Below are 16,603 nucleotides of genomic sequence, written 5' to 3'. Positions count from 1 at the left end.
AAGAAACAAATAACTCAGGTATAAGCCAAGTTTATTCAATGTCAAGTGCTCACTTTGCAAGGCTAGGATAGAATACCTCTGGCATGTGCAAAATTGAGCCTATTTATACACAAATTTTAGAGCCTCACCTACGCCGAATAGCCCTTTTCACGTTATTTCCGCAAATGTGTAATATCATTTTCTCTTGTTTAGAATAAAAAAGGACAGCACCAAAGAAAATTTAAATAGTGTATAAAATACAAAGTGCAATATAGATAATTTATGCATAATTCGCAAAAATCGTAGTTAAAAGTTATTAACTAACAAAGTTAGTTCATTCATTAGCCTAAATTTTACAATAAAATAATTAAAATTTTGCACATAGTAAAATAACCTATTGCTTGTAGACATAATTACAAGTACAAATAGGAAATAATTATAAATTATTGGTAAATAACATTTAACGTATAAGTTACATATGATATTATATCATTTATTTTTATTCTATCACTTCTTCCAAAACTCAAGGTATTTCACTGTGTAATTTTTAGAATTGTGATAATATGAGCCGCTTATTTTGAAAGTGGCCTAACTCCATTCATCTTCAAATCGATATATTGAAAGTTTAGGCCATTTTCAGACTACACGGCTCAGTTATTCAATTAATTCGGAAAACTTATGTGTAAAAAATGTATTATTTCCTCTGAATATAAGCAATCTGAAGTGCGTCACGGATAAATAACATGAAGTTGTACATGTAACCATTGTAAGCGGCAGAAAATTGAAAAACGGAGTTAGGTCACTTTCAAAATAAACGGCTCATATATTTAATAAATAAATATATTATTTGTTCTACAGGGTGTCCCATTTTAAAGGAACCACCCCGAAATTTTCGACGGTTGGCGTTGTACAAAAAAATTGTTCAGACAACAGTTGTTTGGGACAATGGAGGCAACCTTTTTGTGAAATCCGATTTGACCTTGAGATTTATTTTCAAGGTCATTTGGAGGTCAAAGTCATTTTTTTGATAGGAACCCATATTTTTGATCCCGGATTAGGAAAGAGCGGAAAATTCTACGTTCAGATAACGTATTATATGTGAGGTGCGGTTACCCCCCCCCCCCCCCCCTGCCTAAGGTCATTTAAGGGTCAAATTTATAATTTTCTTCATCTATGCACAGGGATGATCGGGCAAGGGTAAGGTTAATTGTAATGACTTTGACCTTCAAATGACCTTGAAAATGAATCTCAAGGTCAAATCGGATTTCACAGAAAGGTTGCCCCCATTGTCCCAAACAACTGTTGTCTGAACAATTTTTTTGTACAACGCCAACCGTCGAAAATTTCGGGGTGGTTCCTTTAAAATGGGACACCCTGTATAACATTAAATATGAAAGCTATTTTCAACCACAGTTTTCAGCATCTGTACAATTTTCTAATAATACCAGGCACATTGATTGGTTAGATAACGTGCTGTTAATATCGAATGAATACGTACTTACTTAATTTATTTAAGTCATGTATATGAACTAATTAGCTTTCGTGCCATAATAAAATAGATTTCGTTACTTTCAAAAGTTTAAAAACAATTCATAAAAAAACTAAAACTCAATTAAGATACATAGTGAGATACATAAATAATTTAAATATAGATTTTATAAGATTGTATAGTAATATGTAAGAAGGTAACTATCTTGGTAATAGTTTACTTTGTGAAATTTTGCATAATGGTATTTAAATAAGATTGATAAAAATAATAGTTTGTGTAAAAGAGTAGTAATAATAATATTAAGAGACTAAAAAATATATAACTATAATTTTTATACAGGGTGACCCATTTTAATCTATGGACCCGAATTGCTTCTAAACCACGACATCTGCAAAAAAACGTTTCAGACAAAAGTTGGTCAAGACAAAGGGGGCCGTTTGACGGTACCATTAGTTTTGACCTCGAAGTTAATTTTGAAGGTCATTTCAAGGTCAAGATGGTTTTTTCAAATGGGAACCCCTATTTTTGAGTGCGGGTTTGGGAAGAGCGGAAAATTTTAAATCAAAATTGTCTTATGCAAAAATTGTTTTTGTGACCTTGGGAAGGTCAAAAATGAAGGTCAAATGTCAGAAAAAACGATTATTTGTACTTTTTCTAAAATGACGTGGTTTTCTTGGTAATATTACCGTTCATAATGCTTGTGAAAGATCAATAAATTCTAAGGGTGTTAATTACTTTGATTAGCTTGACCTTGGCATCAATTTTCAAGGTTATTTGAAGGTCATAACGCATTTTTTGATTGGTAAACCATATTTTTGACTGCAGTCCCTGTTTTATGATATTAGGTCCTAAAAGAATGTAACTTCTTACATGATGACAGAGATTTCTTAGTTTTTTAACCTAACTTTAAGAAGATCATATCAAGGTAAATTTAGGAACCTTTGTTTGATTGCTGATTCTTCTTCAGACATGAGTGGCTTTTTGTAATACAAGAAAAGCAAAACAAAAGTTCTTTTATCTTACTTTTAGCGTTACCCGGAAACAACAACGTGGACGTAGTAAGTTCTGTTTCCTTTCGGGTGCTAGATTATCGTGAGTCCCCTTGCCTCTCACGTCGGAGTGCTAGATTATCTCGATTCCCCTTTCCTCTCACGTTCGATTAGCCACGGATTAATTGTTCGAAGTTCCCTTTCGTTTTCAGAATTTTTTTCAGAGTACAGTACCTGGTCTAGCTAATTTTTGTTTCAAGTTTCTTTAAAATGCACTCGAAAATCGCTTAATCCCTAGTCTGACGCTCGTACTGCGTTCACCACTGTTAGATTTATTTTTGATATTGCTGTATCAATAAATATGTATAAAATCTAACACAGAATGGCCGTAGCTTATTGATACAATTTCTTTTTATTAATTACGAATTAAAATAATAACTGATTGAAGGATCTGACTCAAGATTTAAAACGTACTTAAAATTTTATTTTTTGTCTCCGAGATATTAAAGCTCAAAGATTGACCGATTTTCATTAGATGGCGAAATTTATCGTGGTACTATCATTTTTCAACTACTTTTAATTGTATTAATGAAAAAAATTGAGCTTATGTTAGCCATTGATTTATTTGTAATATTTTATTTATTCCTTGAAATCTACCTCGTTATTAAATCACTATTCACACTTCTTGTACTTGATCCGGAAGAAATTTCGTAATATGGCTGATTATCCACCAACATAAATTGTTGATATGATATTAATTTTAGGAGAATGTCACAACAATTTCGCCGCTGCATCAAGACTTTATGCTGTACGCTTTCCAGATAGAAGACACCCTTCTGATATGACAATAAGAACCTTAACTGAAAGAGCTCGCGAAGGGCACCTTGTTCGCCAACGCTGTCATCATGATTATGAAGATAATGATGTTCGAACCTTAACAATTCTCGCAGCTGTCCACTTAGATCAGCACATTAGTACTCGACAGATTGAAAGAGAAACGGGTATGCCGCAAAGTACAGTTTCGAGAATCTTAAGATATTTAAATTATCACGCTTACCACATCACTCTAACGCAAGCCTTACAGCCGCGTCATATTTTAGCGCGAATTAATTTCTGCCAATGGGCTTTGCAAACCATACAAAATGATCCCTATTTTTTTCGATACTTACTTTTCTCCGAAGAAGCTAAGTTTTATAGCGACGGGCAGCTGAACAGACATAACTGTCACTATTGGTCACACGAAAATCCTTACTGGTTTAGAGCTGTTGACCATCAAAATCGATGGAGTCTCATGGTCTGGTGCGGAATCGTAAACGGATATCTTATTGGACCTTACTTTTTTGATCAAAATGTTGACAGGCATAGCTACTTAGCGTTGATAAGGGACCGTTTACCCGGTCTCTTGGAAAATGTTGACTTGGCAACGCGACAAAGAATGTGGCTTCAACAAGATGGTACTGCGCCTTATTTTGCACGTATTGTATAGGACTTTTCAAATAATCGTTATGATGGCAGGTGGATTGGACGAGGAGGACCAATTGAATGGCCTGCTTCTTCGCCGGATCTCACGTCACCCGACTTTTTCTTGTGGGGGTACGTGAAAAATGTTGTTTTTGCACAACGGCCAACCTCGAGGGAGGATATGATGGAACGAATCCGTACAGCTTGCGCAGCCATTCCTCGAGAAACATTGCTCAGGACTGTGGACAGTTTTGAAAGACGTGTACGCATGTGTCTTCAAGCCAACGGAGAAAACTTTGAACAATTTATCCGTGGTTAACCGCAGCCATTGTGAGAGGCAAGAGGACTCACAATAATCTAGCACGCCAACGCGAGAGGCAAGGGGACTCACGATAATCTGGCACCCCGACGTGAGAGGCAAGGGGACTCACGATAATCTAGCACCCCGACGTGAGAGGCAAGAGGGCTCACGATAAACAGAACTTACTACGTCCACGTCGTTGTTTCCGGGTAATGCTAAAAGTAAGATAAAAGTACTTTTGTTTTGCTTTCCTTGTATTACAAAAAGCCACTCATGTCTGAAGAAGAATCAGCAATCAAACAAAGATTCCTAAACTGACCTTGATATGACCTTCTTAAGATTAGGTTAAAAAACTAAGAAATCTCTATCATCATGTAAGAAGTAACATTCTTTTAGGACCTAATATCATAAAACAGGGACTGCAGTCAAAAATATGGTTTACCAATCAAAAAATGCGTTATGACCTTCAAATAACCTTGAAAATTGATGCCAAGGTCAAGCTAATCAAAGTAATTAACACCCTTAGAATTTATCGATCTTTCACAAGCATTATGAACGGTAATATTACCAAGAAAACCACGTCATTTTAGAAAAAGTACGAATAATAGTTTTTTCAGACATTTGACCTTCATTTTTGACCTTTCCAAGGTCACAAAAAAAATTTTTTGCATAAAACAATTTTGATTTAAAATTTTCCGCTCTTTCCAAACCCGCACTCAAAAATAGGGGTTCCCATTTGAAAAAACCATCTTGACCTTGAAATGACCTTCAAAATTAACTTCGAGGTCAAAACTAATGGTACCGTCAAATGGCCCCCTTTATCTTGACCAACTTTTGTCTGAAACGTTTTTTTGCAGATGTCGTGGTTTAGAAGCAATTCGGGTCCATAGATTAAAATGGGTCACCCTGTATAATTTTACAAAAGCATTCGTGCAACTTTTTACTTTGTTAAGTTTTTTTTTTATTAGATTTCACTTATTTCAAAGTAAGCTGTAATTAATAGATTCTTGAAAACGTAATTTGAGGCTGTTTGCTAGCTAGCAAATTATTTTATATAATTATTACAAATTAATCATTTCTTGTTTGGTGCTTTAATTGGTTCTAAAAATATTATGTATGTATCTTTTGAGCCTTTGGGCCATGATTTTTTAAAACTATAACGTGTGGTAAATCACTCGTTATGTCTCTCTCTCTCTAACAACCACTCTTATATACAGGGTGTCCCATTTTAATTTACCACCCCCTAATACAGGTTAATAATTTGCTCTGAGAAAAAAATGTTTCAAATAAAATTTGTTGGGTTCGAAGGGGGGCATCTTTTGGCTATTTCAGCTGCGACCTTGAACATGACCTTCAAGGTCATTTGAAAGTCAAGACCAAATTTTCATATGAAATGTGCATATTTTATGGCGGATTCGGATTCTACTAAAAAAGAAAAACACTTTTTGTATGAATCATTTTTTGAAAAAATCCCAAATTTTTGTTGTAAACGGCTTTAAAAAAGTAGAAAAAATCACTAGATATCTCTACCTTAAACTAAGGTTAGAATTTTTCCCACAGTTAAGAATGATTTTGATGAATGTTACTAGATTCAATGAGGGACATACTATAGTGACCTTCACCACGAACTTGCTTAAGAGCCATCAATGTCATTTGAAGGTCATCAAGATTTTTTGAAGGTCAAATGTTTATTTACAGGTAACCATTACATTTTATCCGAGGAATTAGAATATTAGAATTAGAATATTTTTCTCGTAAATGCTTTATTTCTCGCTAAAAGACATTTTTTTGCTTCGTTATCGTTCTATTGGTAAGGTTTGTAAATTCTTACAGCTCCTCAAAGCTTCTCATCATTAGGTTTTCATTGACTTTCTGAATTTCAGATTAAATAAAAATTAAATTATTAATTTAAGATTAAATATTCCCTAAAAAATCTACCTACAACAGATAATGGCTGACTACACGCCAGTAGAGATAGTCAACATGATCAAGATTCTGGGAGAATGTCACGATTACAAGGCTGCAGCGAGGCTGTACGCTGAAAGGTATCCGGACGCTCGTCATCCTACTAGGAGGAATATAGCTCAAGGAGGTAACTTAAGAAGGAAGAGGCGACGGACGGGCCCAAGAGAGCATATTGCGCTTGGGGTTCGTGCTGTAATTGCTGAGGATCCTCATATTTCGACGCGACAAATTCAGCAAATGCATGGAGTACCCAGATCAACAGTTTCCCGTGTATTGCGTCATTTTAGATTTAATCCATATCACTTGCACCTTACACATGCCATTGAGCCTGGTGATCCTGCCAGGCGACTTAGATTCTGTCAATGGGCGGAAACACGAATGTGCATAGATCCATTTTTCTTTGATCGGACTCTCTTTACAGACGAGGCAAAGTTCGACAATATGGGAGGAGTTAATCTTTATAACGCGCATTATTATGCAGAAGAAAATCAACATTGGCAGCGAGATCCCCGTACACAAAGACGGTGGTCAATTAATGTTTGGGTGGGCATAGTTGGGGAATACGTTGTGGGTCCAATTTTTTATGACCGTAATTTAAACGGCGAACTTTATTTAGATATTCTCGAAAACCAAATTCCACCTCTTCTAGAAAACATTCCGCTAGAAATAAGGTGAGACATGTGATTCCAGCAAGATGGTGCTCCCGCTCATCGTCGACTACTTGTCAGGAGATTTCTGATCGCGACATACCCAAATAGTTGGATTGGAATTGGTAGTCCAATCTGTGAATTCCCTGCGCGATCGCCAGATTTGATTCCATTGGACTTCTTTCTGTGGGGGGCCGTGAAGCAGAGAGTTTACGCGGAAGCCCCGACGACGGCACAAAATATGATGGAGAGAATTGTTGCAGCATTCCAGGCGTTAACCCCACAAACATTAATAGATGTCCAAAGAAGTTTTCAGCAGAGAATACAAATGTGCATTCAACAAAATGGGCAATTGATAGAGCACTTGAGACATTGAAATTTCTGTGACTAGCTGAACGAAAGGGTCTTGCCTTAAGTGGTTGGACGTGAAGGTCTTGCCTTAAGTGATCCAAAGGATACCTCTGTCTTTGTTTGAAGCTAGTAACATTCATCTAAAACATCTTATTTCTAGAACAAATTCTCTTTTCAGTTAAAGGGAGAGCTATCTACCTATTGATGATCAAAAAATGATTCAGACAAAAAGTGTTTCTCTTTTTTAGTAGAATCCGAATCCGCCATAAAATATGCACATTTCATATGAAAATTTGGTCTTGACTTTCAAATGACCTTGAAGGTGATGTTCAAGGTCGCAGCTGAAATAGCCAAAAGATGCCCCCCTTCGAACCCAACAAATTTTATTTGAAACATTTTTTTCTCAGAGCAAATTATTAACCTGTATTAGGGGGTGGTAAATTAAAATGGGACACCCTGTATATATGTATACTTATATATTTATATTTAAATCATCCCATGTAACTATATGTACGAAGCCTAGATGTGGCAGTCGCAGCAGACAACAGCGTGCGAGGTAAGAGAGAGACGGCCGCGCGACAGGAACCGACTTAGGTTCGACAGAGTAGAGGAGAGAGAGTGGGGGAAGCTGAGATTAGCTTGAGAATCGCGGCCGAGAACGCACGTGCTCCTGCTGACCGGCTTTCACGAAGAAATAGAAATATTGCCCTTCTACACATAGACGTTCCGGTTTGGCCCAGCGGCTGTAGAGAATAGAGGCTTGCTACCGTAGATAGTGCGCAGTGCTGCAAGATAGTGTGTGGGACTATTCAAGTGCGAACTAGTTGATCGTCTCCCTTGCATTCAAGTATTTGACAAGGCTCATCGGTGGCCCCGCGCGCTCTTGTAAGTACCTACTTGCGTACCTGATCTCTCTCTCGCTAGCTAGCCATTCTCTCTCTCTTTATCGCCGCACTACCTTCTTTGTAAACTTATAAGCTGTATAAATATTATTTATTTTACGTAACCTATTTTCTTATTTACACCTGACTCTACAACTTTCCACGCTTTTTCGTCAGTGAATTTACTTAGAGATTAGCTGCTGTGTCCACGACGCTCCCGCGGGCCATCTGACTATTAGAAAACACAAATGACAAGAACTACTAGAAAGGCGCAGCCATCCGTGCGTAGATAATAAGATATGGCGCAGTATATATGAAGCAGATAATCTGCATTTCAGATAACGGCTTGGACGAAAAAAAAATAAAAAATCGGGCCATTCGTAATGCTTCGGGGGAAATAATATTAATAAAAGAATATAACAAAAAAAAAACACATAAATTGGACTACCAATAAGATAAAATAGATATGCAGGAACCAATTATTTTACATTTTATTTAAAAAAAGAAGCTGGAAAATTATACACCCGACTTCATTGTGTATAATGTTGCGTAATCCGCGTCTTCGGCATTCATGTTTCAAGGCGCTGTCGCGCCCCATGATATGAAATTGGCTAATTAAAAATTATAAATTCTAACAATTTTGTCAGTAATTACAGAATAAACGCTTTCGATTAATATACTTTTATTTGTTTAAATAAATTATTAATTTTTTATTTATTGATAACAATAATAACTAAGTTGCTATCAATAAAACGAATCCATACTCATGTTCCTAAGATTGTCATCTCAAACTCAGAGTATCTGCTTTATTACAATGATTAATATATTAATGTTTTTTTCATATTGAAAAGTTATAAATAAATTGAGTTTGTGCATTAAAATTTAATGATATTCAAGAGTTGAAAGTACTTGAAAACATGATAATTTCAATCTATGCCCTAAAATTTACATAAATAATACTTTGATTCATTGAAATTACTATTAATAACGCATTTTAATTGAATAATAAAAATTAGCATATCTATAAGTAGAGTGACGTCACGCTCCTTATACGGTCTATATGCTAATTAATAGGTATTGATTTGCGAATTTAGCGGGTTGCCCTAATACAGTGAAAATGAGAAAATAGTCTAGGAGATCATAGATAGGACCGTTACAATCTTTTCGAAGTGACAAATAACAGGATCAACAAAACTTTGAATGAAATAAAAAATTGATGATTATTTTATGGGATGACGTTCCCTATCAATGATTTCATGTGTATACTATATGACAAAATCTTGTGATGCCCTGAATCGGTTAAGATTAATCTAAAGGAGGTTTATACTAAGAAATTTTGCTATTTTCTCTTTTGTGGTCCAGCTTATCTCTGGCTATACGCAATGCAGTGTACGTAACGTCCTTTACTTTGTGGCCGTTAGGTTTTCTTGTTACCTCGCAAAAAACACACTTGTATAGCTTCTGGCACCCTGCGACAAGGTGTCCAACTTCTGGTACCCTGTGACAAGGTGTCAAGCATGACTGTTGGGACCAATTGCCTTACTACTAACCACCAGGAGGCCGGAGTAATGCTGATGCGCATCATCTCAAGGTCGAGCCATATTACTAGTCCATTCAAAATTTGTTCTAGAGAAAAAATTTTGGAAATACGATTGGACTAATTCACAAATGCCGGTCGCCTGGAGGTTAATTGGTCGCCTATAGCCATTCGTAAAGCTACGCTCTTTTCTTCCAGATTGAAGTTTGTTATAAGCTCTATGAGTACATACATTTCTATTTTTCACCTTTCGAAACTTACTGACTTTAGTTCCAACTCTATCCTTGTCCGCTTTCTGCTTCACTGCCTTCAGTATGTCGGCGTAGTATCGCCTCGATTCGTATGATATCTTTGTGATATCATTGCTTCTTTTTATGAAAAAAACCTCTGTCTACAGTCTGGAAAGCCTCCTTTAAAAGGTGCCGCTTTAGAAACTGATCTGCTGTCTACTTTTAATCTCCTTCTTTTCTTCTTTTTGCTCTTCTGTTTTTTCATAATATTCCATTCATTCTCTTCTTGGTTGAGATTCTTATCTCAGAATTAAGCTGCGGCTTCTCTTTCAGTGTTTGATCACTAATCTAGACTTGTCCTGATGATGCAGTTCACTCCTCTTCTACTTGACTAATATCACTTCTGCCGTCGGGAATGCTCACTTTTCTAGCCTGATTATGATAGGAGGGTTAGATGCTAGCCTTTTCTTATTTATCTAACTCTTTCCTCTCGTCAGCCCAGCGAACCACTTACTCTAATTCTTCCTGAAATAATCTCTTGGCTGCTGTTATTTTCTCTCTTTCTTCCCGAGTCATTTAAAGTGAGACATAGCAGCCTTTAGATCTATTTTAATTAACTTGTAGATGATTTTGTCTGGATTGACCACTAAATACATGGCATTAATCTTGCTTTTAAGAGTCTCAAGTATTATCTGCTCTTTCTTCTCTATCGCTGAGACTTCTACCCAGCCCTCCAGAAGTTGACGTTATCCCACTGTTGCTAGTATTCCTCCATTTTTTCTTCCATGTAGTTATAGTCCTTATAGAGTATAGTCCTATAGTCTTATAGAGTATAGTCCTGCGGGACTATAATCACTTACAGTATTAGTTCCTTGAGTGACCAATAAATTCATCACGATGACATTGTCAATGTCATTATTAGTATCGAGTGGTTTAGTGGTTCCCCCTAGTATCCATGGAGCTAACAATGACTACTCGGGCTTGCACTGGATTGGAACCCTCGACGGGATTTTTAGCATTACCGGTACTTATCTGCAATAGTTCATTTTTCTCACTTGTTTCTACCATTTTTTCTTTTTTCTTTGGGATTCCTTTTCCTGTTCTATATCCTAGGAAGAAGTCTTTTGATAAAGTACTAAAGTCCTGGCCAGATATTCTTTGGTTATCTTAACGAGGTTGATACTCCTGCCGTCCTTTCCTACCATGTATGCGTAAATGTATTGTGTAGGTGTATATTGGCATTTAGATTTGGCTAAATTTGTGCATTATTATAATTTAATGTTTGTCTCTTAGTCTAGGAAATAATTTTTGCTATAGCTGCTTACGTATTGAGCATCCTTCATAGTTTACCGTATGATTTCTTCGGCAATTTGCAAATTATTTTTTTTATTTTTCCTTTGATTGGACATTCTGTAGACGGGTGATATTTTACACATTTTATAATAACAATTTTTTATGTGTAAATACAAATATGTTCACTTTTTTTGCTCTTGAAATCATGTTCTATATCAACACTAAACAGAGGCAATGATAGGTTTTAAATACGATGCTGTATATTGCGGATGCTTTATACATTGTTCCCGTATTTTTCTATAACAGTTTTTAGTTTTTTGATATTTACTGGAGGGTAAACGTTGCTCAATATTACTTTCAAAGCTCTGTTTTCTTTACGGTGGTAAATGTAGAATTATGTGTTTTTTTCTTCAGTGTGCTAATGATTAGTATGTATCATTCTGAGGATGATGGTTGGATTTTTATTTTATTTTGTCTTAGTTCTTTTAGTTTGTTATTGTATTGCTATTTTGTTCAATGCTTTTGATTTTCTTTATTAGTTTCCAGTGTCTCGTACTCATTTCTTGATTTGCTTAGCCAGTAATTCGATAATTGGTCTTGTCATTTTGTATTTAAGTTTTAATTGACTGGGCTGCTTCGCGGTCTTTTACTGCTCACAATTTTCTAGTTTTCATTGTTGTATAAAAAAAGAGTTGAATTTTATAATAAATGTTTGCCCACGACTCTATTTACTAAATTATTTATGCAGGGATTCGGAAGGCAAATTCCTTCGGCTATTAAGCAATCTTTCGGGCATGCAGACTACGACGTTCGTGCGCACGAGAGCCTGGAAAGAAAAGAAATAATTAAACTAAATTTTATAAATTACAAATTCCGTTGCCAACAAATTGTTTGATTACAAAGAAAATATAACAAAAATTAGAAACTCTAATAAAGGTAAAGAAAAACAAACGAAGAATAATTATAATTAAAATACAGTCTTTCGTGGGCGTGTCCCGTCCGGACAAATGCTCAGAGCGAAACGTTGTTCATGGAAAGGTGCTCAATTACTGCAAATTGCTGCACGGCATGCAGTGGCGAGTCTCTCCGGCAGACTCGGACAACAGAAGATCGTTCAACGGTTGCAATCTTGTTCACCGTGTAGCACCAGGTTATCCCGAGCCCGTGACATTATGGTTGTCATGTGCATACCGGTGATGAACGGAAAGTGGGGAAAAAGAAAAAGAAGAGAAAGAGAGAGAGCTCATATGGATCGGTCGACTCTGTCTGCCACATCTTCTCCCTTGGTGGACTCGGATGTCAGTGGTAATGAAGCAAGATGCTGATAGATATGCTGCAGAGGCCGGGGACAACTCAGCTTGCCAAACCAATTGCCAATTACACCAAACGAAATCGCAGAGCTCTGTAGTAATCTGCGTCGCTAAAGCTGAGTCACTTCTTCTGCTGCTACCACCAGTAACCTACCAAGTCAAATCTTTTTACAAAAACTTTTCTGTTTCCTTTTTTCCGCTCTCTTTTATTCTCTCTTCCGTCTCCTTTCCCCGCGCGCATTCTTACCCTTAGTCACATAGCTCATCCGTCCTTAGTTTCCTAAGCCGCTAATTCGCACGTTAAATCATATAAACCGGGTATCAACAATGCGATAACGTAATTATATCGTTACCCGGGTTAACAATAGCGCGTGCAGGCAGCGAGCAATCAGAGACGACAAGGGATGAAACAGCAACCAAAATCAACCAAATTATACGTGCAGATCGTTGAATGAGCATCCGGATGATTGCCGAGGCTGTAAACGCCGATAAAGAAACGGTTAGAACAATTTTGTACGAGGAATTATACATGACAAAAGTCATGTGTGAAGTTGGTGCCAAAAAACTTGACTCCTGACCAAAATCTCTTACGTCAACTGGTCTACTCAGATTTTCTTGAATGGTTAGAAGAAGATCCGAGACTGATGAAAAACATTATTACTTGCGACGAAACGTGGATTTTTCAATACGATGATGAAACAAACAAAGCGACAATCGATATATTGGATGATGCCTGAATCGCCTAGAATCAAAAAAGCAAGGATGTCCAAATCAAAATTCAAGGCAATGTTAATCTTTTTTTTATATTAACGGTATCGTGATGACTGAATAGGTTCCAGAGGGTCAAACTGTCAACTAGATTAACTATTTGTCAATTTTGGCAATACTGCGAGAACGTATTCGTAAGAAACGGCCCGAGTTGCGAAAGAAAAACTCGTAGATTTTTCACCAGGACAACGCACTTACTTATAACGCGCTATCTGTAAAGCGGTTTTTGGCTGATAAACGCACTCCAGTGCTCAAACATGCACCGTACTCGCCAGATTTGGCACCGTGCGATTTTTTTTTTATTTTCGAAGATGAAATCTGCTTTAAAAGGGACCCGAATTGAGTCGATGCAAGCGGTAAACTAAAAAACACCAAAGTTCCTAAAGGGCTTCACCAAAGAAAACTTCCAGCACTGCTTCGGTCAATGGAAAAAAATGTATGGAAAGGTGCGTGGTGAAGGAAGGGGAGTATATTGAAGGAGAGCATTCGAATGTAGAATAATTTTTATAATAAAACCCTTTTTCGTAACTAGTCTCATTATTTAATAACCAGACCTCGTATATAAATTCGTTACAATTCAATGCAAAGGTATATGTTATTTAAAACATGTTTATTTCTGATGATATTTGATACATGTTTATAATCGAACAAATTAATCAAAATTTGTAATGTTTCAACTAATCAAAGTTGGAAATTCTAAAAAATTGGACATATTATATGAATATTTTGAATTTATAAAAATAAATACACGCTTGCGCATAGCTTTAATATAGTACTCTGACTATCATCATTAAGCTTAACAACAGTGCCATTCATTGAAGTTTTTTACGTTTGTTTACTAGGGAGTGTGGTTTTACAACAACATAACCAACTTCCACTATAGTTATATCCTGTACACCCCACTGCAAGGTTTTCACGAGATTGGAGCGATCACCAAATTGGTAATCAGCCAAAAGGAACCTGCCGGTTATACGGACATTAACATGGAGTTTTCATTACGTATTGTCGATCTCAAAGCCGGCATCAAAGCTCATGCAGGTCCAAAGCTGCCGCCACCTCTCACCATACCCTTGAAGTCTGACCTAAATGTTAACGAGATCTATGAAGACGCCGAAAATAGTATATACTATAAGGCCGATATTGAGGTATGAAATTTTATTTCAGCTGAAGTTAATTTTTAGTTTATATAATGAATAAATAGAGAATACGACCAGCTGTTATGAACATGATTGATTTTTAGTTGAACCTCGTTATCATAAATCCAATCGTTGGAACACTTGATTTCGACCGAGAAGGTTACACTGATAAAGTTCTAGTAATCTTGAGATTACCATCGGGTGTAATTGTATTAGAAGATCGTTTTTACCTGGAAGATTTTTTCAATATCAAGAATGACTTAAGTATCGAAACTCCATTTCAATGTGCATCTGAAATCATCTCCGCATATTCATTCTCTGCCAACATGGACACTATGAATTATTTAATGGATATAAGCTTCAAGATTATGAATCATACAGAATGGATAGAGGTATGAGCACAAATTTCAAGAAATGATGATATAATTATGGTAATAATAATAATATTGATTTTAATATTTAATATCCGATGGTTGATGTATATTAGTCTGGATTGAACTTCAATTATACCTATCAATGCTTAGAAGACGGGGATCCACAACTACACTCATTAAAATTAGAACTGACAACGCCATTACATTTTTTGAAATTCGTCAATTCTAATACAGCTTTAGAAATAGACGATAATTTTTACAAAACTAATATATCGGTGCAATCTGTTGAAACGTCTATAAATTTCATCGGGCATCTTGAGGTGAGTTTAGAATGTTCTTCTTAATTTAATTTCTTCTTAATCTAAAAAGCGTTATTTATATTGTAGTACGATACAAATTATTTAGATGTCAGCATACAATCTAAAGTGGATTCTTTTATATTTTCACTTCCAAAGATGACAATCAATTCCAAAAAAGATTTCACCGACAGAGAGAAACATATCGAAATAAATCTGGATATTTGGAATACAAGTAAAACAGTAAGTTATATATATATATATATATATATATATATATATAGTTATGCGTAAGTATTTGTGTGTATACGTGTGCGTGCGCGCGTAAAATGTTAAAAAATTATTCCATAAAATTAAACGATTAGATGTATTCGATTATCATACGGTGTCGGTTCAGTAAATTACTCATTTACTCATTCAACAATAGCCATTTTACAAATCGATAACGCTGTGATTATAAGCTGACCTTGATCAACTTTATTACATTAGGTTTATGCACGTGAAACTGCGTGAGTGAATAAGTGAAAAATAAAATATGAAAGAAGAGAACGGCAGGTTAGTAAAAATGATAAATGAGTAATTCCCTAGATTTTTGAAGATTCGAGCGTCGTAAAAATTAAAAAAAAAATTAATGGCACATCTACGAAACATGATTTTTCATATTATAGGCTGTATAAGTACCCTAAAAAATTCAGTATACATGATTTTTTTTACATGTTATTTTAGAAAAACGAATAGGAACAAAAATTATTTTTTCAACTATACAAAATTAATTTACAAGTATGATTAACGAAAAAACTTTATTTATTAAATCAATTATTTTTTTAACAATATAACAAAATATTTTATACATAAATATATTACAATCACAAACAAATGATCACAATTTTGGTCCAAATTTGAGTATACGCTAATTTTTTGTCGCAATAACTTTATTCTTCCTAGCCTTTTTCAATTTACTATCTGTTTTCGCACCTTTTTTTAATGTATTAACTTTTTTGGCTTGAACAACTTTTTTCGTTTTGCTTTTTGTTTTTTTGTTTGGTTTGTTTTTTGCAACAATAACTTTTTCTGTACGACTTGTTTGTTTTTTAACGCATAAATTCCATCCGTTTTCAATTAATAAATAATGCTTACATGGTGGATTTTTAATGCAGTGTAAATATGACAGATAATTGAGAAATAATTTTTCTGGCTCCTTTTTAGTCCACATAAGTTGGAAAATTTGAATTGATTTAGGTGCTGCTTTGATATTCGGATTTACTAATTTATCAATTTTTTCCACGTCAGATAAATAAACAGAGAAAATTTCAATTTTACCATCAGGTACACGTTTGACTGCATCTATCATGTCATTAACTGATAATATATCAGTACCTGATAGCACGGCTTGGTCACAGATTCTTTTTACTGTACCTCCTGTTGCATCAGCCGAACTTTTGCCGTGTCCAGGAGTTGAAAAATTCCACGTCGCATGATGAAGGCCTAGTTTTTTACAATGGTATTGGAATAACTGAAAATTAGTCTTATTTTTGTATTGAGTCGATGGGCCATCACTCTGAAAATGAATAGTATTTACTGATGGCGAAATCCTTT

At 35.5% G+C, this 16,603-nt stretch overlaps 1 protein-coding gene across 1 annotated transcript in view; it reads left to right on the top strand.

Moving 5' to 3' along the window:
* LOC131669586 (uncharacterized) overlaps positions 1-16,603 on the top strand; it is a 196,390-nt gene that overhangs the window by 90,817 nt on the left and 88,970 nt on the right. Inside the window, exons 17-20 of the mRNA XM_058944607.1 lie at positions 14,044-14,346; positions 14,442-14,729; positions 14,825-15,031; positions 15,098-15,250. Coding sequence (XP_058800590.1) covers positions 14,044-14,346; positions 14,442-14,729; positions 14,825-15,031; positions 15,098-15,250 — 951 coding nt within the window. The remainder of the gene's footprint in view (positions 1-14,043; positions 14,347-14,441; positions 14,730-14,824; positions 15,032-15,097; positions 15,251-16,603) is intronic.

Source organism: Phymastichus coffea, unplaced genomic scaffold (assembly GCF_024137745.1).
Source record: "Phymastichus coffea isolate CEN01 unplaced genomic scaffold, Cenicafe_Pcof_1.1 PCOF00001, whole genome shotgun sequence".
In the NCBI taxonomy this organism is placed as follows: Eukaryota; Metazoa; Arthropoda; class Insecta; order Hymenoptera; family Eulophidae; genus Phymastichus; species Phymastichus coffea.
The sequence above is the reverse complement of the archived record's forward strand: the minus strand, read 5'-3'. Positions and strand labels throughout refer to the sequence as shown.